Source organism: Phoenix dactylifera, unplaced genomic scaffold, assembly GCF_009389715.1.
Source record: "Phoenix dactylifera cultivar Barhee BC4 unplaced genomic scaffold, palm_55x_up_171113_PBpolish2nd_filt_p 000046F, whole genome shotgun sequence".
NCBI lineage: Eukaryota > Viridiplantae > Streptophyta > Magnoliopsida > Arecales > Arecaceae > Phoenix > Phoenix dactylifera.
The window spans coordinates 647,094-673,188 of record NW_024067669.1 but is presented as its reverse complement, the minus strand read 5'-3'; the positions used below and the strand labels follow the sequence as shown (position 1 = coordinate 673,188).

The window sequence follows — 26,095 nt, the reverse complement described above, 5'->3', positions numbered from 1 at the left end:
TTTAAATCACTAAAATTTCAAAGCTTTTTAAAAATATTTGACAAGAATATTTAGATTTTTTAAAGCCAAAGACATGTTAATAAAATCTAGAACGCACCACATTAGGCCAACCTATGCCACGACATGCTACACACCTCCTAAGCAAAAAATAGTCATATGGTTGTTGACAAATCAAATTCACATGGCCCCAAATTTTTGTTGCGGTTGTTGGTAAATTAAATCGCCAAACCCAGCTATTGGTGTCGGGTGTGGGACAATAGAATAATATAAGGCTCGGGAGGCCTAAAATATCTCTCCTAAAATCATTTTTAACAAGAAAAAAATGTTACAAAATACTGGTTACCATATAATATTATCAAGCACTACGCCATATTGGTATTAAGTAATATTTCAAAAACTCAAACTTAAAAGTTATATTGAATAATTATCACAATATAATAGCATCCGTAAAGTTTCAGAAACCTTTCATCATATAAAATTTTAAATAATTATTATTTACTACTATTATTATTTATCTAACTAAAATAATTTTAATTGAGATTTTTATACATGGCAGAAAAAAAAAAAAACTTCTTTTCATCCTGTGAACGATGACTTAAGCAAAAAGCAAACAATGATACCAATTTATTGTTTTGCCCATTATTATTCAGTTGCAGACCTAAACAGATTGAAAAACCGTTACTATTTTTATTATATAAGTAAATAGTGATCTGCTTTTAAAAAGAAAAACGCGGAAGAGCACAAAACCGTTATAACGGCCGTTAATTAGTACCTTAGGCCGGACCTCGAGTCGGGTGCTCCGCGCGCGCCGAACCAAGCCGAAGTGTCTGCCACTTCCGCCCGACCACTTGACCTCCGTCCGAAATAAACGGAGTGAGATTTCACACCTCTCTTTCTCTCTCTTCATCTTTCTAAATAAAGAGGGCAAAGTTGTGGGCCCCCGGGCCCACCCTCACATGCCCCCATGTGTCGGCCGGCGGTGGTGGCTCCAACGTAACGTGGGAGGTGAGCAGATCCACCTAAAACCTTTGTTTGTTCCTAATACAAAGCAAGTAATTGTTTATTAGTTACTTAATGGAGCAAGAGAGGGTCTTTAATTAATTAATAGTTAAGCAACGGAAAAGGTTAATTGTGGGTCAGAGTGATGTCCCCCTTCCGGCCCACCGTCGCCGTCTGATCCGGCTGCCGCGTTGGAGGTATCAACACCCTCGCAATCCATGAGCTTTCTTCTTTGTGTATGGTTGTGTGCGTTGAGTTCCCGAGGGATCTGACAGCGTCCGACTTCCGCTGCGCACGGATTTCCGAGGTGGGGGAGTGGAGGAACTCTGGGAAACTGAGAAGGCCTCGAGATTTGTGCATGGGATGGAATGCGTGTTTGTTGCCAAGAATAATACATGCTAAATTCTGCCAGCCTCATACATCTTCTTCTTCTCCTGTACATTAATTATGTACTCCTCTAGCTTTGCAGCTAATCAAAGGTGCACCTTCCCCCAATGTCTTAGCAAGATCCATGTCTACTTGACATCATTAGTATTGGATGTGCAATTCGATGGATCGGATTGGATCAAGTTTGTTTTCCAAGTCATCTTTGAGTGGAGCCCGGGATTTAATCGAACTAGGTTGAATCTAAGTCAGCATTAGCCTAAATCTCAAGTTTGATTAAGTCTCCCCTGTAAGTTTTGTTCCAATAGGATCTTGATTTAGGACACTCATTTTTTCAAGCAAGATTTTCTACTAGAAGCTAATTATGCTCTTTAGAAGTTGCTTGGATTCATCTCTATTGGATTAGGATCTTGTGCCAGCATCGGACTAGGACACGCGACTTGCATGCTTGCACTTTAGGTTGGATCAAGTTCGAATTGGGAAAATTGAATCAGAATGCACTTATTACCTAGTACTGTGAGATTTTATAATTTCATATTTAATGTTTGATAGGACAAAGTGTGCTCTGCTGTAACGTTGTATAAACGTGGAGGCTCACATGAGAGCATGCTGGATTTGTTTATCTGGCCTCCTCTCAGCCACTGCTACAGCCAACAAATTAACCCCACTTTGCACTTGATAATTCTCATAAAACAAGTTGATAATGTCGGCACTCTTATTACTAAAGTCTCCCTTGATGACCCAAAAGTCTTCCATCACCTTTCTAATGGTGCAACCTTTTTTTTTCTTTAATTAAAAAAAAAGCTCTATGTGTGTAGTGTATGCCTTCTTTTTTTTTTTAATAGGAAGAAAAGGGAGCTGAGTTCGGTTCAGGCCTAAATTCTTCTCGGGATTGGTTCCTTAGTTTTCACCCAACCCCACGAACCCCTTCCCCTACCTCTCCTCATCTATAAATAGACCTCTCCTCTTCCCTTCGTCCAAGCCTATCCAACCTTGGCCTTAAGCCATAACTTCCGTTCTTCCTCCGCTTCTCAACCTCTCTCTCTCTCCCTCTCTCTCTCTCTGGCCCTCTTTGTAGTCTTCCACAGCTTTCTTGAACTGCATCCATCCTTGTATGCTAGGTGCTTTGAGTTGCAGTTCAATAAAGCTGTGGGAAATTACAGAGCGAGACCAATGAAGAAGAAGTTCTGAAGGCTCTCAGTTCCATTCATCTCCTTTGTTAAGAAGTAGTGTTCCATGCTCCTCTCTCTCTCTCTCACACACACACACACACACGCACACGCAGTCCCTCACACACACATCTTTTCTTTCAGATCTATCCATGTTTGGGAGAATTCCAAACACATGCTGGAATTAAATAATTATTAGATCTCATTTCATCTGTTGTTCCATCGGTCCTTGGATGGGGCATGTGTGCAGTTCTGGATGTTTTGTCTTGTTGAAGGATGGGGGCATCTCTTTCATGATGAAAGAAAGAAAAGATGCCCTCATGATGAAACTTCAAATCAAAACCTTTTTCTTTCCCTTCCAAATTCTAATTATTCTTCTTGCTCCTTATACTTCATGTGCAGCTGATGGGAATTTATTCATGGATCTCTCTTTTGGGAGAGTTTATCTTCCATCAAAACTACCGAGGTAAAGAAAGATTTCCTAAAATAGCCATACAATCACGTACTTGCAGCAGTGCACTGATCTTTTTTTTTTTGCCTTTCTTTCTCTCTATTTTTTGTTTTTTGCGTGAGTGTGTGTAATAAATTATTATTTACTGACATGGATTCCTGTCTTCTCACACAGTTATAATTCTTGGACTATCTGATGGTTTTAACCATCTAATCAAAGCTATCAAAGAGAACAATCCCAAACCAGATATCTACTACAAAGGCAATCATATGGAATATGGGACATCCATCTCTCTTTCAGCGATGAGGCCAGATGAATCATTTTTCCACTCCCTTGTTTTTGATACAGAAGTGCTTATTGGCCTTCTTTAAGTTCAGAAGGGTTTGCTCACAATTGTGCTTTGTAACCAATGTATACTTGTCAAAAGTTTTGTGAATTCTAAATGCTACAATGTGTATCATGGGCGAATGTTCTTCAAATTTTCACTTAATTGTGCACCATGTATTGAAAATTTGGGACATTGTTTGGTGACTCAATGTGTGTGGAAGGTAGCTAAGCATGCTAAAATAACATAATGGCCAAGTTCAGATACTATGAAGATCGAAGATTGTTTTGGTTCAGAATGAATTTTGACAACGAAATCAGAATATAAAAATGCACATCATCTGTCTCCATCTTGCTATTTATATCTATGTCATCACAAGCCTTTAGTAAGAAAGGTTGGTTGATTGTAGTATTAACCTAAAAAGAGAAGAAGCTTTCCTAGATCTATCTCCACGGCCGCTATCCATGAATAATTTCTCTCGAGAAACTATTGAAGAATATTGGGTCATTTTGAGATCTACTTTATTAGTAGGTAGGTTAGGTTTTCTTTTAAATTTCAACTGCTGCAATTTGGACAGCTCTGTCATGATAACTAACATTAGCTAGCCCTTAATCAATTAAGTACTTCTCAAGCAAGCAAACAAATAAATAGTCGATAAATAGAAAAATCAACTATGTGATTCACAATCACTAAGCCTATAATATTCATCAAAAAGGAGATATCAATCCCAACTAATTGTTTCGATATTGCACCCCTTATAGGGAAGAAATATATAATGGAATGAAAAGTTATCTTGGATTTATGTAGAACTTGGAGTTGGCAAACCAGCCAACATATTCATTTGCCCATTCAGTATATCATCGGTGGATGAAAAGGCAAGGAGAAAGGAAAGTAAGCATAGTTCATTATGTTCCATGAGAAAATGGTTTTAAAGAGCTAGTAAAATAGTGAATGAAAGATTTATATAAAAAACAATTACTGAAAGTCACTAGAAGGAAACCTAGTAAGTTAAACATTTTTTTTTTTCATTTCTCTTCTAAACATGTATTTCTTTAGCAAGAAAACTTTAGTATTGGAGCATAAAATTAGTATTCAGAAAGGATGTTTTCATAATTTATCTTAAATAACTGTATTCTTTAATTTTTCTTTTCTTTTAAAAACTCTTTCAACAAAGTATGTCTCATAATAAAAAAAAGATCATAGTACAAATTTATAAGCTACTTTTGTCAAAAGAGGAATTTTTTTTTTTTTTTTTTAAAAAAAAAGGAGAATAGCAAGCTTTGCTATTAGGGTTCTCCTTGTAGCACTGATAATTCTCTTTTTCTTGTTCAACCACCTTTGTGCTGCTTCACTAAGCATGTTTTTACCACATCTAGTTGGCCCTTGATGGTAGAGGTTGAGCTAACACAAACCTGATATATGTCCGATCCAGCACAACCCATTGCCATCAGTAAGAAACATGCGGCTTGCAATAACTTAACCAGTTGGTGTTCTTAAAAGGTTTGTCTCCAATTTGTCAAGTGACATTGGATGCAATAGGATGGACTCTTAATTAGTTGTCATAAGTTCCTCCAAGTATTTATGTGCATTGAAATCTCAAGCATATGTAAGATGGCTAGATAAATGAAGAAATGGTTGATCATATTAATTCTAAAAATCTTATATTAGCATCCATTATGAAAATACAAGCAGCAAAAATATTGTTACGTCCGCCATAGAGGTCAAGTATATTCAGCACCCTAACTAAACATTTTATATGATAAGATTTTTTTAGCGACTTTTAGATGAAGAGCACACAATATTTAGGTGGTTTGGTTTATTAACTTATTTACAGGCAGAGACAATGCAAAAGTTTACCATAGAAAACTAGAAATTACAGAGTATAAGATTTCCTCACAAATCCTCGTCCCCAACACACCCGATCTTTAGAATAATTAATTGTTCTATTTTTTTAGAGTTACAATATATATAGTAGCTCCATTGTCTTGGGAGGAGATTTCTTTAGACAGGGAAGCTGGAGGAAGAAGGTCAGCTATTGGCTTTCTTATCCTTCTCCACAAATCAGTGAACTTGCCCGACACCCAATTATCCAAAGGCATCAGTGGGAAAGGCTTTTGAGCCTTATTTTGGTGACTCTCCTTTGTATTACAGTGATCTCTATCATACGCCAAAAATTATGTTTTTCTTATTTAGGTGACTAAGATCATGAAGGAACATTCCTTGATATTGGAAATTCTAACATGATCTAGGGTGGGGGAAAAATTTAGTCCCACTTTTTGGAGATGGTGGATGGTTGAGCTGGGTATGTCTCTCGGTGGTTATTTGCGGGAGAAAAAAAGAACCCAAGACCTACTATATTGTGCTTGCTCTACTTATGATTGTCGTTTGTCATTTTACATGTTTATTTGCATTGTTTATTCATAAACAAGATAGAGATTTTATTTTGCCACAAGTTCAAGTTTATTTGAATGCGAAGATCTAGACTACTTAGTTTCATCCTTAGAACACACAACAGTTGCGCAATTTCATATCTTTATCAAACAAATTAAAGTAAGTTCAGATCTCTTTGAATGCGAAGATCTAGACTTAGTTCTGTCCTTCGAGCATGCAGCAGTTGCACAATTTCATTTCTTGATTAAACAAATTAAAGTTGAGTTGAACAATTTCCTATCCCAAAAGTTTATGTGGATTTGTTGAGGACAATATGGATGGTGCACACATTAGGTAATCCTACTGATTCTCAGCCTACCTTGATACATTATTATTCATAAAGAACTGATCACCTCCTTGTACATTCTTTTCTTCTCTTAACTAAAAGAGGGTGGCCTCCTTCTAGCGTCACTTATAGCCCAACCGTTGTTGTCCGACTCATACTTGGGCTCTAGTCAACATCTAGCCTGACCTGAGCCCATTTTTTTTAATAAGTGGGTATTCTAATGCTTCTATCTACTTTGTCCTTTTTGTAATGCATACAACTCTCATATCAACTTCATTCCTTTCCAATTTCAATGACAGAGTACTTCTATTTGTTCCCCAAGAAAAAAGGAAGTACTTTCATTAGTTTTACATATTGCACCTTATGCCTCTTTTACATGTGCTTGCAGTACCTTCCATAACTTGCATACAGCTTAAACTACCAAATGCATGGTGTTGCTGGTGGTCCAAACCGAGAACGATTGGCACTGCGGTGTGAACGGGGTTCCGTCTGAGTTGTCTTGGTTGGTGTTGGTTGCGCTCCACCTTCCGCCAAGAAACCTGCAAACAAGCCTTGCACCACCACCAGGGTGGTGATGGCCCTCCGACGGTCAAGTCAGAGGAGATTGGAGGAGGAGGAGAGGTGATAATCGCAAGTAAGAGAGTGCTCTGGGAGATATTGCTCACCCTCCCCTTTCTCCCCCCAGCCGCATATATACCTGGCCGGGGGGTCTCTCAGGGGGGTTCGTTATCGTGGGGCACGATGGTGTGGCCACTGACATGGCCGTTACAGGGCGTCGTGGAGCAGCACCGGGTACGGCCAAGTCAGGGCATAGTGGGGCTCCGCTTTGTACGGCTGATGCAGGAGATCGTGGAGCAGCATCGGATACAGCCGTTGCAGGGAGTAGTGGAGCAGGAGGCCGCGGCGTGCCTCTGGGGAATAGCCTGTCGTTATCAAGAGATCTCCGACTCGGGGTCGGAGCGCTGGATCAAGGGGCAGCCGACTCGGGGTCGGGCTGCGGAGCCGAGGATATCCGACTCGGGGTCGGATTGCTGGATCAAAGGGCAGCCGACTCGGGGTCGGGCTGCGGAGCCGAGGATATCCGACTCGGGGTCGGATTGCTGGATCAAAGGGCAGCCGACTCGGGGTCGGGCTGCGGAGCCGAGGACGTCCGACTCGGGGTCGGAGCGCTGGATCAAAGGGCAGCCGACTCGGGGTCGGGCTGCGGAGCCGAGGATGTCCGACTCGGGGTCGGATTGCTGGATCAAAGGGCAGCCGTAGTCTTCCTGGGCGCGCGTGCCGGTTACGTGGGGCATGGCGGCTTATTTCCCCCGTAACAGTAGCCCCCCACTTCCGAGCCTGGAACCAGAAGGGGAACAGGTGAAGGGAGTGATGTTTCAGGATTGCCGCCGTTCCTCGGAGAGGCGCGCGCGCTTCGAGCTCCCCGCCCTTTTTATGGCGTATGGCGGTTATTGCTGACCTGGCAGTCTGAGGATTTCGGCGGACATCCTTCCTTAATGGTGTCGATTCGCCTTTGGGGCGCGAGCGACCCTTCGGCAGCCAGGCGTCCTCTGGCGTCATCGAGGCGTCACTTGCCTTTCCGCCTATTTAATCGGGGGCCTTTCCCCGTCCGTCTTCTTCTTTACAGATATTTTCAAGTTTCCCCTTTGCGCAGCTGTTGCTGCCGTCGGACTGTTCACTTGTTTCTCCTTTGGCGCTCTCGGAGCCGTTCTTACCTCTTTTCCGGTGAGTTTTCCCCATTCTTCTACTTAGGGCTCTCCATACTTTCCCCTCTTATACTAGTGTACTCCAGTCGCTCCGGTCTTTCCCCCCTTCCTGTCCCCGTCCTGACCGTAGGTTTATTGGCCATTAGGAATGGGCGAAGTGAGAGCAGACCAAATTAAGTCGGAGCTGGTCGCCACAGACTTAGACAGACTCGTGGCTCGGTACCACCTTCCCGAGGCCTGCAACGCCACGCTCCCGGGGCCTGAGGAGAGGATGTCCCATCCTCCTCCAGGGAAGATCGCCATCAATGAGGGCATTCTCCAGGCCGGGTTCCGCTTTCCCCCTTCGGACTTGGTCATGCAGGTGCTACGGGGTTTAAGAGTGGCACCGACGCAACTGGTGCCGAACTCGTGGCGGGCCCTGACGGTCTTCCAGGTTCTCTGCCGTATGCACGAGATCCCCGCCACCCTGAATGTTTTTTGGGAGTTCTACAGCCTGAGCGGCCACCCCCAGGACAAAGGGTGGTGGTGCTTCGCAGCGCGGCGAGGATGCGGCCTTGTCAAGGAGGCTCCTACCTCCATTCACAAATGGAAGGAGCGCTTCTTTTTTGTTGATGCAGATCCCTCTTGGGAAATCAGGGCGACCTGGGAGACCCCGATGAAGTCTCCGATCGGCCTATCGAGACTGTCAAGGGAGGAGTCCGATGGCTTGGCCGCCTTGAAGGGGTTGGTTGCCGAGGGCCAGCTCCCCCCGGTGGCCCGCCTTATTTCCGAGGATACTTTGGTGAATGTCGGTCTGAGCTCGGTCCCCACCGACCGTGAGTCCGCCACCGATTCTTTCTTGACTTTTTCCCTTCTTTCGTCCCGTTCTTTCCTTTGGTTTCTCCGTCTCCGACTATCCCGTCCTTTTTGCAGAGATCGACGACGTCATGCGGTCGGTGAAGACAAAGGCTGTTGGTAGGGCGTCCCTGCTGGAAGCAGCCCAGAGGAGGAAACGAGCTCTTCCGAGCGGGGCCCCACCGGCGAAGAAGTCCCGTAAGGAGGTGCCTCCGACGCCGACCGACGAGTCCGGGCCCACCGATCAGGGAGACGTCGTGGGCACGGACCGGCAGCTGACGCTGTATCAGCCCTCCAGTGGTAAGATTGCCGCTACTCCGGAGGTATCATCCGAGCCTGCCCGAGACGGACGGGTCGGACGTGATCGGTCCCCGACCCGACCTTCGACTCGGTCGGCTCCTGATGACTCGAGGAGGGACGCGCCGAGGCCCCGACCGAGCGGGACCCTATCAATTCCTGGGGTGACCCCCGCCCCGAGCGCGATCGGCCGGACTCTTCCCCAGGCGATGGATAGGGGTAAGGCTGCAGAACCACCGTCCGGCTCTGGGGAGAAATCGGGGTCTGCCTTTACTACCGATGGCGCCCGAAATCTCATCGAAACAGTGCTGCTGGATAAGGACCGTCGGCGGGTCCGGGAGTTGGAGGTCTCTGACGTTGGGGCTGCCAGCTGTGTCTGTCTCATGTCGGTGAGTGTTCTTCTGGCCGCTTTTCACCATTTATTGGCTCTGTTGTTCTCCGCCTGACTCCCTTATTTTTCCTATTTCTTAGCTCGCCCAGTACATGATCCGTCTGGAGGAGTGCTACAAGGAACAGGCGGGGCTTCTGGCGAAGGCCGAGGACCGGCTGAAAGCAGTGGAAAAGGGAGGCCAGGCTGTGGCAGGCAGGACGACCGGGGACTTCGAGGCGAGGCTCCGGGAGGCCGAAGAGCGGGCACTCGGCTTTGCTGCCCTCGAGAAGCAACTGTTGGAGGCTCAGGAGCAGCTTAAGGTTGCCTCGGGTCTCGAGGGCGAGGTCAAGAAGGCGGATGAGCGGGCCGAGAAGCAGTCCCGGAAGGCTGCCGACTACCGGGAGAGGTGGGAGAAGGCCCAGCGGTCAGCCGACAACGCCCGCAACCGAACCCGGTCTCTTGAAGCTAAGCTGGGCGAATTGGAGTCGGCCTTGGAGAAGTCCCGTGCGAGCGATCAGGAGCTTCATTCGCGCCTGACGGAGGCTGAGGCTGCTCGCATTGCTGCCGAAGCGAAGCACAAGGAGGCTCGGGCTGAGCTGCTGAGGGTCTCCACCGAGGCGGAAGGCCGGATTGTGGCGAAGGTCTTGGAGGCGAAAGCCCAGATTATGGAGCGGGCAGAGGCGGCGCTGGCCGAGAGGAGTGCGGAAATCGGGCGTCAGGCGGTAGAGGCTTATCGCCAGTCCGCCGAGTTCGCTCATGATATATCGGAGGCAGTACAGACCTATCGTCAGTCCGACGAGTTTGTCCGTGACGCGTCGGACGCGGGGGCCGAAGCCTTTGTCTTAGGCTTCGAGGAGGGCCTGGCAAGGGTGTCGGCTAAGTACCCTGAAGTTGACCTGAGCGAGATCTCCCTTCTCGACTCCTCTCCGGCGCCATTGCCTGTTGGTTCTCCTGCTGCTTCCCTACCTCCTGCGGACGAGCCCGACGTTCCCGACCCGGGAGTTCCTCCAAGCTGACCTCTTGTACCTTTCGTTGTCTTCTTTTTTTTTGTATACCGGCGTTTTGCCAAATTGTATGGGCCTCGGCCCTGAAACAATGAAAATTAATGCAAGTTGAATGTTTCTTCATCTCGCCTTCGTCCTTCTTTTTCTTTTAACTCTCGGTAGCGTCTTGCTGACTCCTGGCTCCCGAAATTCTTCCGGCGCTAGGCCAGGCATCCGAGGGTTAGGCCTCAGAAAATTCTTCCGGCGCTAAGCCAGGCATCCGAGGGTTGGGCCTCAGGAAATTCTTCCGGCGCTAAGCCAGGCATCCGAGGGTTAGGCCTCAGGAAATTCTTCCGGCGCTAAGCCAGGCATCCGAGGGTTAGGCCTCAGGAAATTCTTCCGGCGCTAAGCCAGGCATCCGAGGGTTAGGCCTCAGGAAACTCTTCCGGCGCTAAGCCAGGCATCCGAGGGTTAGGCCTCAGGAAATTCTTCCGGCGCTAAGCCAGGCATCCGAGGGTTAGGCCTCAGGAAATTCTTCCGGCGCTAAGCCAGGCATCCGAGGGTTAGGCCTCAGGAAATTCTTCCGGCGCTAAGCCAGGCATCCGAGGGTTAGGCCTCAGGAAACTCTTCCGGCGCTAAGCCAGGCATCCGAGGGTTAGGCCTCAGGAAATTCTTCCGGCGCTAAGCCAGGCATCCGAGGGTTAGGCCTCAGGAAATTCTTCCGGCGCTAAGCCAGGCATCCGAGGGTTAGGCCTCAGGAAATTCTTCCGGCGCTAAGCCAGGCATCCGAGGGTTAGGCCTCAGGAAATTCTTCCGGCGCTAAGCCAGGCATCCGAGGGTTAGGCCTCAGGAAATTCTTCCGGCGCTAAGCCGGGCATCCGAGGGTTAGGCCTCAGGAAATTCCACTCGTTGGTCGACCAAGGCTGGCGCATGCCGAGGCAACTGGTCGGGGCTTCAGGCTAGTCTGCTCCCGGGATGGTCATCGGGTTAGCCTGGCATCCGAGGGCCGAGCCTCGGGACCTTCCACTCGTTGGTCGGCCAAGGCTGGCGCAAGCCGAGGCGACCGGTCGGGGCTTCCGGCTAGTCTGCTCCCGGGATGATCATCGGGCTAGCCAGGCATCCGAGGGCCGTCAAGCCTCAGGAAATTCCGCTCGTTGGTCGGCCAAGGCTGGCGCAAGCCGAGGCGACCGGTCGGGGCTTCAGGCTAGTCTGCTCCCGGGATGATCGTCGGGTTAGCCTGGCATCCGAGGGTTGTCAAGCCTCAGGAAATTCCGCTCGTTGGTCGGCCAAGGCTGGCGCAAGCCGAGGCGACCGGTCGGGGCTTCAGGCTAGTCTGCTCCCGGGATGATCGTCGGGTTAGCCTGGCATCCGAGGGTTGTCAAGCCTCAGGAAATTCCACTCGTTGGTCGGCCAAGGCTGGCGCGAGCCGAGGCGACCGGTCGGGGCTTCAGGCTAGTCTGCTCCCGGGATGATCGTCGGGTTAGCCTGGCATCCGAGGGCCGAGCCTCGGAAAATTCCGCTCGTTGGTCGGCCAAGGCTGGCGCAAGCCGAGGCGACCGGTCGGGGCTTCAGGCTAGTCTGCTCCCGGGATGATCGTCGGGTTAGCCTGGCATCCGAGGGTTGTCAAGCCTCAGGAAATTCCACTCGTTGGTCGGCCAAGGCTGGCGCGAGCCGAGGCGACCGGTCGGGGCTTCAGGCTAGTCTGCTCCCGGGATGATCGTCGGGTTAGCCTGGCATCCGAGGGCCGAGCCTCGGGACATTCCGCTCGTTGGTCGGCCAAGGCTGGCGCAAGCCGAGGCGACCGGTCGGGGCTTCAGGCTAGTCTGCTCCCGGGATGATCGTCGGGTTAGCCTGGCATCCGAGGGTTGTCAAGCCTCAGGAAATTCCACTCGTTGGTCGGCCAAGGCTGGCGCATGCCGAGGCAACTGGTCGGGGCTTCAGGCTAGTCTGCTCCCGGGATGGTCATCGGGTTAGCCTGGCATCCGAGGGCCGAGCCTCGGGACCTTCCACTCGTTGGTCGGCCAAGGCTGGCGCAAGCCGAGGCGACCGGTCGGGGCTTCCGGCTAGTCTTGGGATGATCATCGGGCTAGCCAGGCATCCGAGGGCCGTCAAGCCTCAGGAAATTCCGCTCGTTGGTCGGCCAAGGCTGGCGCAAGCCGAGGCGACCGGTCGGGGCTTCAGGCTAGTCTGCTCCCGGGATGATCGTCGGGTTAGCCTGGCATCCGAGGGTTGTCAAGCCTCAGAAAATTCCGCTCGTTGGTCGGCCAAGGCTGGCGCAAGCCGAGGCGACCGGTCGGGGCTTCAGGCTAGTCTGCTCCCGGGATGATCGTCGGGTTAGCCTGGCATCCGAGGGTTGTCAAGCCTCAGGAAATTCCACTCGTTGATCGGCCAAGGCTGGCGCGAGCCGAGGCGACCGGTCGGGGCTTCAGGCTAGTCTGCTCCCGGGATGATCGTCGGGTTAGCCTGGCATCCGAGGGCCGAGCCTCGGGACATTCCGCTCGTTGGTCGGCCAAGGCTGGCGCAAGCCGAGGCGACCGGTCGGGGCTTCAGGCTAGTCTGCTCCCGGGATGATCGTCGGGTTAGCCTGGCATCCGAGGGTTGTCAAGCCTCAGAAAATTCCACTTGTTGGTCGGCCAAGGCTGGCGCGAGCCGAGGCGACCGGTCGGGGCTTCAGGCTAGTCTGCTCCCGGGATGATCGTCGGGTTAGCCTGGCATCCGAGGGCCGAGCCTCGGGACATTCCGCTCGTTGGTCGGCCAAGGCTGGCGCAAGCCGAGGCGACCGGTCGGGGCTTCAGGCTAGTCTGCTCCCGGGATGATCGTCGGGTTAGCCTGGCATCCGAGGGCCGAGCCTCGGGACCTTCCACTCGTTGGTCGGCCAAGGCTGGCGCAAGCCGAGGCGACCGGTCGGGGCTTCCGGCTAGTCTGCTCCCGGGATGATCATCGGGCTAGCCAGGCATCCGAGGGCCGAGCCTCGGGAAATTCCGCTCGCTGGTCGTGCGCTTGTCGCTCGCTGCCCGACGGGGTTTCTCCGTGGCCAGCCGCGATCATGTTTCTCCTTTTCTCTAAGCGTTGCCTGGGGGAACACGAGAAGGGCATTAAACGCTAATTAATGCGTTACCTGGAAAATCGGATCGCCAGCTGCTGCTTGCGAGGAGTGTTAGTTGAGCGGCCGCGATACGCGGGTTCTTCAAGGAGGATACGGCCTGGGCGCGAGCGGAGATATGTGGACCTAGGGGTACATGACACCCGGATTGTCCTGCACAAAGAATGCGGTTTAAGGAGAATGACGCTTAGGAAATCGCGGGGAGATACGCCTCGGGAGCCGGAACGGCTCCGGTTTCAATGCGCCTGCATTTATTGGAGCCACCCGCATCGGAACGACCAGGGGGCCGCAGTTTGGCTATAAATACAGGTGCAGGTACGATGGAGTTTGCCAAGCCGGAGCTGTTCAGGTTGCCATGGATCGCGGACCTCCTCCTTGGCATATGACTGAGAGACTCCTGTTGAAGGAAAGGGGAGGCGCTCCCCTTGCGACTTCAGCCAACTAGCCGTTTCATCTGGGATCAACAAGGAGGGTCTTCCCGGCGGAACTCCGCTCTAGGCGTTTCATCCGGGATCACATCTCCCCTCCTTGAAGTTCAGCCTCCCGATTGAGCTCTGCACCAGACGCTCAGTCCGGGACCGCGCCTCCATATGCTCTTCCCCCTCGAATTCCTTCTCTTTCCTACCACTGGGGAGGATGGGAATATCCTTTGGAGGCGGCGTTCCCCTGGGGGCAGCGGGAGCTTCTTCTGCGGCGGCTCCTCGTCTTTTTGGTGAGGTGCTGGATGGCGCCTCCGGTTAGAAGCACCCACTTCCGGTGGGATTGCAGCTGCTTTGGGTTGAGGGTTTGGGATCCTCGGTCCTCAGCTCCACGGATTCTCCACCTCTTCTTTGCTTTCTTTACTCCCTAATTCCCCTCTGGGAATTCCTTGTAATCACACGAGCACGCCATTGTAACCAGAAATTATTGAAATGAAAAGTGTTGCACCTTTTCAAATTGTCTTTCTGGCCTTGTTGTTCTACTGGTAATACATCCGCAGGTTAGCGGAATTCCAGCCCCTTGGAATTTCTCGGCCATCTAGGGCTTCCAACTGGTAGGAGCCAGGTCGGTTTACCCAACGAACTTTATACGGGCCTTCCCAATTCGGCGCTAGCTTCCCACCTTCCGTAGGTTGAGATGCCTTAGCTCGCCTCAGCACCAGATCTCCAATTCTGAAAAGCTTCGGTCGGACTTTGGAGTTGTAATATCGGGCCACCCTCCGCTGATACATTGCCATCCGAACCTGCGAAATTTCCCTTGCTTCTTCCAAGAGATCCAGGTTCCCTCGGAGTTGCTCCGAGTTGGCCTCGGGTCGGTGTGCGGCTACCCGAGGTGAGGGAAGTCCGAGCTCTACGGGGACAACGGCTTCCGTGCCATAGGTTAGGCTGAAAGGCGTCTCCCCGGTAGGAGTCCGATGCGTGGTCCGATACGCCCAAAGGACATTCTCGAGTTCCTCGACCCAAGCTTGCCCCGTCCGTCCGATCCGCGCTTTGATACCTTGGAGGATTGTCCGATTTGTGACCTCGGCCTCGCCGTTGGTTTGGGGATGCGACACGGACGTGAACCGATGTTCGATCCCGAACTCCTCGCAGAAGTCTCGGAAATGCTTGTTATCAAACTGTCGACCGTTATCCGAGATGAGGACCCGAGGTACCCCAAATCGGACAATGATGTTCTTCTTTACGAACTTCCGGACTTGCGCCTCCGTGATGGTGGCCAGTGGCTCTGCCTCCACCCACTTGGTGAAGTAGTCGATGGCGACAATCAAAAATTTCCGCTGGGCCGAAGCGATGGGGAATGGTCCGAGGATATCCATTCCCCACTGTGCAAAGGGCCAGGGGGCGGTGATTGGCGCCAAGGGAACAGAGGGGACTCTCTGGATGTTGGCGTGGCGCTGGCAGGCGTCGCATTTCCGTACGTGATCCTTTGAGTCTTCCAATAAGGTCGGCCAATAGTAGCCTTGCCTCATGATCTTATGTGCCAGGGACCTAGCCCCCAGGTGCGATCCGCAGATGCCTTCGTGGACTTCGCTGAGGGCGTAAGCCGCTTCCGAAGGGCGGAGGCACCTTAAGAGGGGGGCGGTGAACGAGGTCCGATACAGCCTTCCTTCGTAGAGTACATAGTGGGCGGACTTCATAACAAGTCGCCGAGCTTGATCTTCATCTTCGGGGAGGATCCCTTCGGCGAGGTAAGCTACAAGCGGGTCCATCCAAGATGGTTCCGGATCAATTGCCATTACCGCTTCAGCCTCGCCGATGCTCGGGGCATCTAGGGTCTCCAGGTATATCGCCCTTGACAAGTTGTGTGCCTCAGCGCCCACCAAGCGGGACAACCTGTCGGCCCTAGCATTTTCGCTCCTTGGGACCTGCTGAATGTCAATACTGCCGAGGTCGGAAATGAGTGCTTGCACCTTCCGGACGTAGCTCTGCATGGTCGGGCTCCGTGCCTCGAACTCCCCTCGAACCTGCCCGACCACCAGCTGGGAGTCGGTGAAGACCTTCAGACGCCGGATGCCGAGCTCCTTGGCGAGTTTGAGTCCCGTGACTAGGGCCTCGTACTCCGCCTCATTGTTGGTCACTGGAAATCCGAACCTCAAGGCATACTCGGCTATCACTCCATCGGGATTGGTAAGGACCAGCCCAGCCCCTCCACCTTCAGGGTTCGACGACCCGTCAATGTGGAGCGTCCAGATCGGGAGATCGAGGCTGGGTGTTTCCGGCGGCCTAGGTTCCGCCTCCTGCACAGTGCACTCAGCGAGAAAGTCCGCGAGCACCTGGGCCTTGATGGCGGGCCGGGGCTGGTAGCGGATGTCGAACTCACCAAGTTCTACTGCCCACTTCACCAGCCGTCCCGCACTCTCAGGATTGCTGAGGATCTGCCGCAGTGGTTGATCGGTCAAAAGGGTGACAGAATGAGCCTGGAAATAGGGGCGAAGCCTCCTGGTCGCAGTCAGCAGCGCGAAGGCGATCTTTTCAGCCTTCGTGTACCGCGTCTCGGCATCCCGGAGGACTCGGCTGGTGTAGTACACGGGCTTCTGAAGTTTTGCCTCTTCCCGAACCAGTACTGCGCTGACTGCGGTTGGGGAGACCGCCAGGTAAAGGTAGAGCATCTCCCCCTCTTGCGGCTTGGACAGCAGGGGAGGAGACGCCATGTACTCCTTGAGCTGGTCGAACGCCACTTGACATTCAGCCGTCCAGAGGAAGTCTTTCGGGCGCTTCAACACCTTGAAGAACGGTTGGCAGCGTTCGGCCGATTTTGCCACAAATCGTCCGAGCGCGGCGACCCTCCCAGCGAGCTCCTGAACCTCCTTCACTTTGGTCGGAGGGGACATATCTTGGATGGCCTTGATTTTGTCCGGGTTGGCCTCGATCCCCCGCTGGTTGACAATGAAGCCGAGGAACCTCCCGGCCGAAGCACCAAAGGCGCACTTCGCTGGGTTTAGCTTCATACGAAACTTCCGCAAGGTGGCGAAGGTCTCCTCCAGATCCGCAATGTGCTGATCCGCATGGCGGCTCTTTACCAGCATATCGTCCACGTACACCTCCATGTTCCGGCCGATCTGCTCCTTGAAGATTTTATTGACGAGGCGCTGGTAAGTAGCGCCAGCGTTCTTCAGACCGAAGGGCATTACCTTGTAACAGTACAGCCCCCTGTCTGTTATGAAGGCCGTTTTCTCCTCGTCCTGTGGAGCCATCATTATTTGGTTGTAGCCGGAGAAGGCGTCCATGAAAGACAGCAGCTGATATCCGGAAGTCGCGTCGACCAGTTGGTCTATTCGCGGAAGCGGAAAGCTATCCTTGGGGCACGCCTTGTTCAGGTCGGTGTAGTCGACGCACATCCTCCACTTCCCGCTCGCCTTCCGGACAAGTACGACGTTTGCCAGCCACTCGGGGTAGCTCACTTCCCTTATGAAACCTGCCTCCAAGAGTTTGTCTACCTCCTGGTCGACCACCCGGATCCGATCCGGGGCACAGTGTCTTTTCTTTTGCTTTACTGGTCGGTGGGTCGGGTCGACGTTGAGGGCGTGAGAAATGACCTCCGGGTCGATCCCAGGTACATCGGCCGCCGACCAGGCAAACACATCAGCATTGGCTCGGAGGAATTCCACTAACCGGAGCCGAGCTTCCAAGTCGAGGTCGGCACCGACCCGGACCGTGCGGTCCGGGCGGCCTTCTTCGAGGGGAACTTCGATTACGCCCTCGGCCGGCTCCCCGTGCCGCAAGGCCACTTCGTCTCTGGCGTCAAGGGACTCGACGCTTAGGGCCTCCATGGGCTTCTTCCCTTTGAGAGTTGCTAGGAAACACTGCCGTGCGGTTGGTTGGTCACCTCGGACCTCTCCAATCCCGGCCGCCGTGGGGAACCGCATGAGCAAATGGTAGGTAGAAACCACCGCGCGAAGGGCGTTCAGTCCGGGTCGTCCGAGGATAGCGTTGTAGGCCGAGGGGACACGGACGACCAAGAACCCGAGTCGCACCGTGGCTTCTGCGGGTGCAACGCCCGCAGTCACAGGCAGCTCAATGACACCTTCGGCCGAGATAGCGTCTCCAGTGAATCCTATGAGGGGGGTGGATGTTTTGTGCAACAATTGTCGGGACAAGCTCATCTTTTGGAAGGCCTCGTAATACAAAATATCAGCTGAGCTTCCACTATCCACAAGAACACGCCTTACATCATAGTTCGCCATAGTGAGAGAGATCACCATGGCGTCATCGTGGGGAGTCTGAACCCCCTTTACATCTTCATCACAAAAAGCGATTACATTTCCGACCCGCTGCCTCTTCGCGACGGCCACTCCTGATGCTTCCGCCGAGCCCCCTGCGTTCCTCACGGGCCGAGAGCAGCCCCCAGTGATGGTGTGGATCACTCCCGCAACGGGTCGATTCTGCTCCCGAGGCTCCTGAGGGGCCGGGTCGGCCGGACGCGGGTCTGCCGGGGGACGTCGGTCGTTTACATATCGACCGAGACGCCCTCGGCGAATGAGAGCCTCGATCTCGTCCCGAAGCTGGAAGCAGTCTTCGGTATCGTGGCCGTGGTCTCGGTGGTACTCACAGTACGCCCGAGAAGGCCTCCTCCCAGGGATCTTCTTCATCTGCCTCGGGACCGGGAGGTCCTCCCGCCCCTTGACCTCCATGAGGATCTGGGCCCGGGGGGCCAGGAGTGGGGTGTACCGGTTGAAGCGTCGGTGCGGAGAACGAGGGCGTGTGGCGCCGTGGTTCCTTGCTGGTGACGGGCTTCTGCGCCGGCGTTGAGGCGTCGGGCTCCTCCTCTGGGGTGCCTCTTTTCGCCTTTTCTTCCCGGGCTTTAGAGGGGCCTCGGCGGCCTCCTTGTTCCGGTGGGAGGCTGCCTCCTCGGCGTCTGCATACTGGTTTGCCCGAGATAACAGCTCCGGGAAGCTCCGCGGCAGGCGTTTGTCCAGGGAGAAGGTGAGTCTGCCCTTCCGGAAGCCACGCTTCAGGGCTGAGAGAGCCACTTCCTGGCTCAGGTTCCGGACCTCCAGTGTAGCCTTGTTGAAGCGGGTGAGATAATCCCGCAGGCTTTCTCCCTCGTTTTGCCGGACATCAAAGAGGGAGTCGGAGACCAGTCGCCGCCTGCTACTGACGGCGAAATGGCTGATGAAGAAGCGGGTGAACTGGTCGAAGGACTGGATGGAGTTAGCCTCCAGGCCGGCGAACCATGCCCTTGCCGGGCCACGGAGGGTCGCCGGGAAGGCCTTGCAGAGGAGCGGATCCGATGCTCCATGGAGGAGCATAAGAGTCCTGAAACTCTCCACGTGGTCCCGCGGGTCCGCCGCCCCGTCGTAGGGTTCGATCGCCGGCATTTTGAACCCCGGCGGGTTCGGGGTCCGCAGGATCCTCGAGGCAAGCGCCGGCTGGGAGGAGATCTCCAAGTCAGCGAAGGGATCTTTAGAGTGGCCCTTCAGGACCTGGAGTTGTCTGTGGAGATCGTCCACCCGCCGGTCCAGGGAGCGCGACCGGTGGGTGGGGGACAAGGAGCGGCGCGAGGGGGACCGACTGGAGTGCGGGCCCCTCGAGGACTGGGGTGTCTGAGAACGCGCCCGGGTCCGCCTCTCGTACCCCGCACAGCTCCGATGAGAAGGTCCTGGCAGAATGGACCGCACTCGAGAATCCTCCTCGCGCCGGCGCTCCTCTCCATGGGAGAGGAAGGAGCGCGGGTTGTGAGGAAGAGGCGAGTGCTCGGGGGGCAGCGGCTCCTGAGCCCGTTGCGGCACCCGAGAGATCACACCCTGCAGATTCTGCACTGCCTCCGCGAGGGTGCGAACCTGCTGGGCTAGCTGGTCGAACTGAGCAGCTTCGACCGTCTGAATGGGAGAAGGGGCGGTGGAGTGCTGCTGAGAGTGCGTTGGGGACGCAGCAGCCTCTCGGCCGGAGGCGCGAGAGGCTCCGTGACCGGAAGCATTGGAAGCTCCACGACCACCTCGCCGTGCCATTACGATCGTTCTAAGATTCGGCCCTCCTTCTAGCGCCAACTGTTGCTGGTGGTCCAAACCGAGAACGATTGGCACTGCGGTGTGAACGGGGTTCCGTCTGAGTTGTCTTGGTTGGTGTTGGTTGCGCTCCACCTTCCGCCAAGAAACCTGCAAACAAGCCTTGCACCACCACCAGGGTGGTGATGGCCCTCCGACGGTCAAGTCAGAGGAGATTGGAGGAGGAGGAGAGGTGATAATCGCAAGTAAGAGAGTGCTCTGGGAGATATTGCTCACCCCCCCTTTCTCCCCCCAGCCGCATATATACCTGGCCGGGGGGTCTCTCAGGGGGGTTCGTTATCGTGGGGCACGATGGTGTGGCCACTGACATGGCCGTTACAGGGCGTCGTGGAGCAGCACCGGGTACGGCCACGTCAGGGCATAGTGGGGCTCCGCTTTGTACGGCTGATGCAGGAGATCGTGGAGCAGCATCGGATACAGCCGTTGCAGGGAGTAGTGGAGCAGGAGGCCGCGGCGTGCCTCTGGGGAATAGCCTGTCGTTATCAAGAGATCTCCGACTCGGGGTCGGAGCGCTGGATCAAGGGGCAGCCGACTCGGGGTCGGGCTGCGGAGCCGAGGATATCCGACTCGGGGTCGGATTGCTGGATCAAAGGGCAGCCGACTCGGGGTCGGGCTGCGGAGCCGAGGACGTCCGACTCGGGGTCGGAGCGCTGGATCAAAGGGCAGCCGACTCGGGGTCGGGCTGCGGAGCCGAGGATGTCCGACTCGGGGTCGGATTGCTGGATCAAAGGGCAGCCGTAGTCTTCCTGGGCGCGCGTGCCGGTCACGTGGGGCATGGCGGCTTATTTCCCCCGTAACACATGGCAAATTGGACGTTCCTTTGTCAGGCGACAAACATAATCTCTCCCAACTTTAGCTTAGAGAACACATAATATGAAATAGTACATGTAAATGCTTTATTATTCAATGTTTACATGCAACATGTAAATCCGGTCTATTGAGATAATAAAATAGAATAAACATAAGGGAAAAGCTCTAATTAATAAGGTTAGAGTGAGACGACGAAGCGAGACAAAAAATTAATAGGTTTAGCCTTCCATATACAAAGTGCCATACTCTTTGGTTTTCTATTAGATGCTCCTTTAATCTGTTTAAAGATTAAACTGTTCTATTCATAAAATTTATTTGATTTTCCAGCCAAATACTCCAACCAATGATCATGATCAAAGTATCTCGACAATTTTCCTAACACTAACTCTTCTCCAATCCACCCACGAAGATAAGAGAGGAGAAGGGGGAGGCAAATATCTTGAGCTTATGTCCAAATTAATGTCTCCATATACCTTTCACAAAACTTTACTCTAAAATTGAGTGATTGGTCATTTCTTTATGTTTAGAGCGGAGTATATTGCTGATAGGTGCTATCCAGTTCCTTTTCCTGAGATTCTCAGTAGTTGATGTATTACAAGAGACCATCAGTTAAGAAAAAGATAAGAGCTTCTGATGGTAGAATCTTGAGAATAGCAACTTATAAAAGACACATTTAAATCATAGACAACAGTGATTACCACATTTGCATGTGCCTTGCAGCCAGTAACTTAAACAAACCTATATGGGGGGGCCTAATCTCGATCTCGCGCATACAATAAGAAACTCCATGCTATTATAAAATACATAATTTAGGCAAGGGTGATAGGATGTAGGATCTATCATGTAGCAATTGTCACAAATATAATAAAGCATTTCCGATGCAGATTACATTCAAGAAACATCTAGTGTTATAATCAAGTGATATTATCAATACCAATGTATCCTTCTAAAGAGTAATTGCATCATATATTTTTATTATCTCGACAACTGCCTTACCATTGGGTGAGGCCAAGGTGGAACAATATTGTTTGCAAGCTTGAGTTAGGACGACATTGCTCAAACCTAACTAATTAGAGGAATTATTATGTAGACCAGGTTCATCATGGATCTAGGATGAAATTACTTTATTTTTTTCTCTCTTTCCTTCTTTTTTTGTGTTGCTATTACACATATAAAGGGAGATTGAGGGAGAAAATGGAGTGATTTTATCCTAGGTCCATGGTGGACCTGATCCATCTAATAGTTTCACGACTAATTGGATCACATCAAAAACCAAACCTAATTATCTGACCTTTAACGCCCTTGAGGTGTGATGACCAAACCTAATTATTTGAACTTTAACATCCTTGAGGTATGATGTGCTACATGTGACACTCTAGAGGAACTCTATTATCTTTTGCATTAAGTTTTATTCAAGCAGTGCTTTTGTATGATTGAGTGGTATCAATTCCGACTAGGTTCATTTTCATGAAAAATTTACATTAAGCTTAGGTCGAATAGTGTTTATTTCTGTACTGGTCTTATATCTAGCATGTCACAAGATCGTGTGGAAAATAATATTATAGACTCCAATGAAGACTTTCTGGTTGGCTGAGTTGATAATTAAAATCTTTTTTAGTGGTCATAGAAGATACTTAAGTGCTACCCTTGTTATAATCTATGAACTCCTGGCATTGGACCCATGCCCAATCATGTGAACTGTACATTACTATATACATAGTCTTGGTTGGTTAATTAACACAAATTTTGTCCCCCATAGAGAGAGAGAGAGAGAGAGAGAGAGAGAGAGAGGGGGGATGGGCAGCCTCCCACTCCCATGGTCATAGGTCACATGCTACTATGTGATGACGCAAAACCTTCATCTATTAGAATTGAAGGTGATGGGTGTGATTATGTTCCGTCCCCCCTACTAACCTTGCCCTCTCAGTCCGCTGGAAATTTTTGGTGCATAGTTTGCATCTCACAAAATGTTGTACAGAGTTCGATGATCACTATCAGAAGATGGATAGCTATCAAACAAAATAGTTTTATGTGCCATACATTGCACGTTGTTGTTGACAACCACCCATCTGGCAGCCATCGAGATCACATAGCATTTTGGATGCAACCCCGCACAACAGACGATCCTAGGTTTCTAATCCACCACCTGGTTCAAATAGGTGGAGGTTGCGTGCTTCCTTCCCTCCCAAGGGGTCCTATGGTCAAGGCCCCCAACCGACCCTAACGATGGCCAGCTCGGCAGTGGTGGTCCTCGATCCTGATCCACGGGGTAATATGAGCTTTGGTACGCGTCTAGCATGGATTGATGTACCCAAAAAATATCTACGGCCCTGTCACGGACCTTGGCCAAACAATAATGGATGATGGAGAGCCTCAAATAAGGATTACGCCATTACTGCAAATTAGAAATGTTTGCATCCTTGATCATTAAGTTATGAATTCCATTGATGAGCTTTAAGTTATGAATTGTTCGAAAAATCCAGATTATGCCACTGCAAAATTACATCAAGATATTTTTGAAATCGTCCCCTAAGCTCTTCTTCATTTGCATATTAGTGCTCCACCGCAAAACTTTGGTAGAAACATAGCTCTTTATAGTATAAATTGAATGTTATCTCTTAGTCATGGATGATTTGAGGGGCATATATACAAATGCTGGGTTCAATATGTAATAGGTCATATTTATAGGAATATACATGCAAAAATTTCTAAATGAAGTAGCTCTAAAATTAGGTGGGGACTTAAAAAGTCCCCTCCTATTCTTCCTGAAAAAATACTAAGGGGACAAAACTTGGAATTGTACTCGAGCTAATTTAAGCTAAAGCAATGGAGCATGGTGCAGGAGAAATATATTCCAAGAGAGAGAGAACAAGGTAGCTGATTTCATGGTCAAGACTCAGGAGTGGCTACCCTGACAAATGGCCATTTTTGTGGTATGAAGGTGCTACATGGTTGCTTGGGCTGGTTCAAGGGACGGCTGTAAATGTTGTTGTAGCGTCACCTCGGATTAGGACCAAATAATTCCTCCGGTTGAAGCTAACCTGTTGGACTCTAGTGCTGACGTCTTGCATCCAATTTTAAATTCAGGGAGAGAGAGATATCCAGCACCAGTTTCCCAACGCCATCCAAACAACTTTTTCAGCATCTACATAAAAATGATTATAAAGTCATAAAATGTTAAAGCAAAATTGGCCGGCTGAGAAAGCGATCAAGAACCCTAACAATTCTATTAATGGGCGTGGCAGTATTGACAATATTCATCCATCCCACGAACTTTTGAAAAAGTTCAATCAGGATTCCAAGCACCCGAAGATATAAAGTACCAAGATAAACATCCAAAAAGTATTTAACTTGGTCAATTTCTATTTTTAGTCTTTTTATTTTCTTTGAGATACAACATCTACGAAAGTTACAAGACTGTTTCTTGGAGCAAGACGGGTTCCCTGATCAACTGTCAAACCATTTGGAAAATTAGATATAAACCTGCGTCCAGACGTGGATATTCTAAAAGCCTCTGCTGTTTTAATTACTTCCAACATATTTCTTGGTCAGCTTTGTTACTAATCCAGAATCAAACTTAGTTATATGATTCTGTGGAACGAAGAATTACTTTGTAATTGGCAGCGTCTTATAAACCATTCCTCTATGCTATTCTTTCAATAGGCTCAGGCCCACTGACTCGTTAGTAGGCCTTCTAGAAAAGAAAGTGGTCCATTATAAATCAATCGTCCAAGAACCCAGAGGTTGGCGAGGCGTTCAGAATGTTAGATCATAGATGATGGCGTGAAGGCCACCGTCCGTTCATCAATGAATGGACCGTTATTATAGTTTCACGCGGTTTTGGGGGATCACCAGTCTCCCTCAACACGCGTACGCTACCTTCCATTATTACTCCTCTCCTCCCACGGCGCTTTGAAGAGACTCCACCCCTCTCCCGTCTCTTCCGTTCTTTTGCCAGGACTTTTCTTTCCCTTCTTCTCCCAGTACCTGCAAGCCTCTCTGTCCTCTTCCCTTGTCCTCCTCTTCCCTCCTCCTCTTCTGAACTTAACCATGGCTGCCCTCCTCTTGGTTGCCATCCTATTCACTTGTGGCCTCATCAACTCCTACTTCTTTCTCCATTCTCCAAAGCTCTTGGCATGGCTTGCTTCGTTTCTTTGTATAGCTTCCTCGCCAAAGCCAAAAGAGAAAACTCCCAAGAAGGTTGACAAGGAAGTTGTAGCTAGCAAGGCAGTAGCCGACAAGGCCGGCATGGAGACGATATTCGCTACCTTCGATAGGGATGGCGATGGCTTCATCACTGCCGAGGAGCTGGAGGAGTCATTCAAGAGGTTGGGGCTCTTCAGCACAAGAAATGAGATTATGAGCATGATGGAGAGGGTCGATGCCAATGGAGACGGCCTCATAGACCTCGAGGAGTTCGGGGAGCTCTATGATTCCGCAGGGAGAGGCCGAGGGGCGGGGCGAGAAGGAGAAGATGGTGATGAGAGAGTAGAGAGAGGCAAAGAAGAGGAGGAGGAACGGGAGATGGAGTTGAGAGAGGCCTTTGATGTGTTTGATGGGAACGGGGACGGGCTGATAACGGTGGAGGAGTTGGGGTTGGTGCTGGCTTCCCTGGGACTAAAGCGAGGGGCGACGGCGGAGGACTGCCGGGATATGATAAGGAAGGTGGACATGGATGGGGATGGCATGGTCAACTTTGGGGAGTTCAAGAAGATGATGCTGGAGGGTGGGAAGCTCTTCTGATGCAAGTGTTATCACTTGCCTCTGCCATATTGGGGATATCTGTGGTTGGTGAACATGGTGGTCTCTTCTTTGTTCAGAAATGTGTATAACCTAAGAAGTTTACCAAAAAAAAAAAAAAAAAAGAAGTTTATGCTAACCCTTTGTTCTTTTCTTTTTGCTTCTCTTCTTGCTCATAAGTGTGTATGACCTAATAAACTAATGCTTAACTCTTTGTTCTTTTTGTCAAAAATGTGTATAAATATCCAAAATCTATTCCCGATGTGGGGCTAAACACATGTGTACAAATGCTCATATACTCTTTTTGTTTAAGTTCCGGCATCTTCACCAAGCTAAAGTTTCAAATCCATCCAAATCTAATCATAAATACTACGGTTGGCTCGTGATCAGTTCCAATGAGCCTATACTACAATATCTCCTAATCTATATAGGCTATAGCCAGATTTGTTCTAATATTATTTATAATAACCCAAGATTTCATCTTAAAAACCTAGCTGGAAGGTATTAGTAGGATTTTTTATTCCTGAATAAGTACCTACAATTTATCCAGTCTCGTAGAGGCAAAATTTGATGGGTCCGTGGTATGAAGTCCTTATTTGGTGGGCTATGGTATAAAGTGCTTGCGAAGGTTGTGGTTACCCATATAAAATCGTACCTGATTCCCACTTAATCTTGAATTCTCTTAAGTCTAATTGAAACTCTAGGGCTTGCTTACCTACATCTG

At 50.6% G+C, this 26,095-nt stretch overlaps 1 protein-coding gene and 1 long non-coding RNA gene across 2 annotated transcripts; both read left to right on the top strand.

The window, feature by feature from the left end:
• Window positions 1-2,324: 2,324 nt before the first annotated feature.
• Window positions 2,325-3,594, top strand: LOC103710121. The gene is made up of 3 exons (XR_001879630.3): window positions 2,325-2,609; window positions 2,955-3,018; window positions 3,178-3,594. It is a non-coding gene; the product is annotated as an uncharacterized LOC103710121 (long non-coding RNA).
• Window positions 3,595-24,570: 20,976 nt separating this feature from the next.
• On the top strand, window positions 24,571-25,494 carry LOC103710120 (calmodulin-like protein 3). Its single transcript, XM_008795737.4, has one exon. It carries the CDS (start codon window positions 24,682-24,684, stop codon window positions 25,372-25,374), a length of 693 nt encoding a protein of 230 aa, XP_008793959.1. The 5' UTR covers window positions 24,571-24,681; the 3' UTR covers window positions 25,375-25,494.
• Window positions 25,495-26,095: the final 601 nt, after the last annotated feature.

Excerpts from the sequence above, each read along its gene's own strand:
- LOC103710120 (XM_008795737.4), top strand. The coding sequence starts at position 24,682 with ATGGCTGCCCTCCTCTTGGTTGCCATCCTATTCACTTGTGGCCTCATC.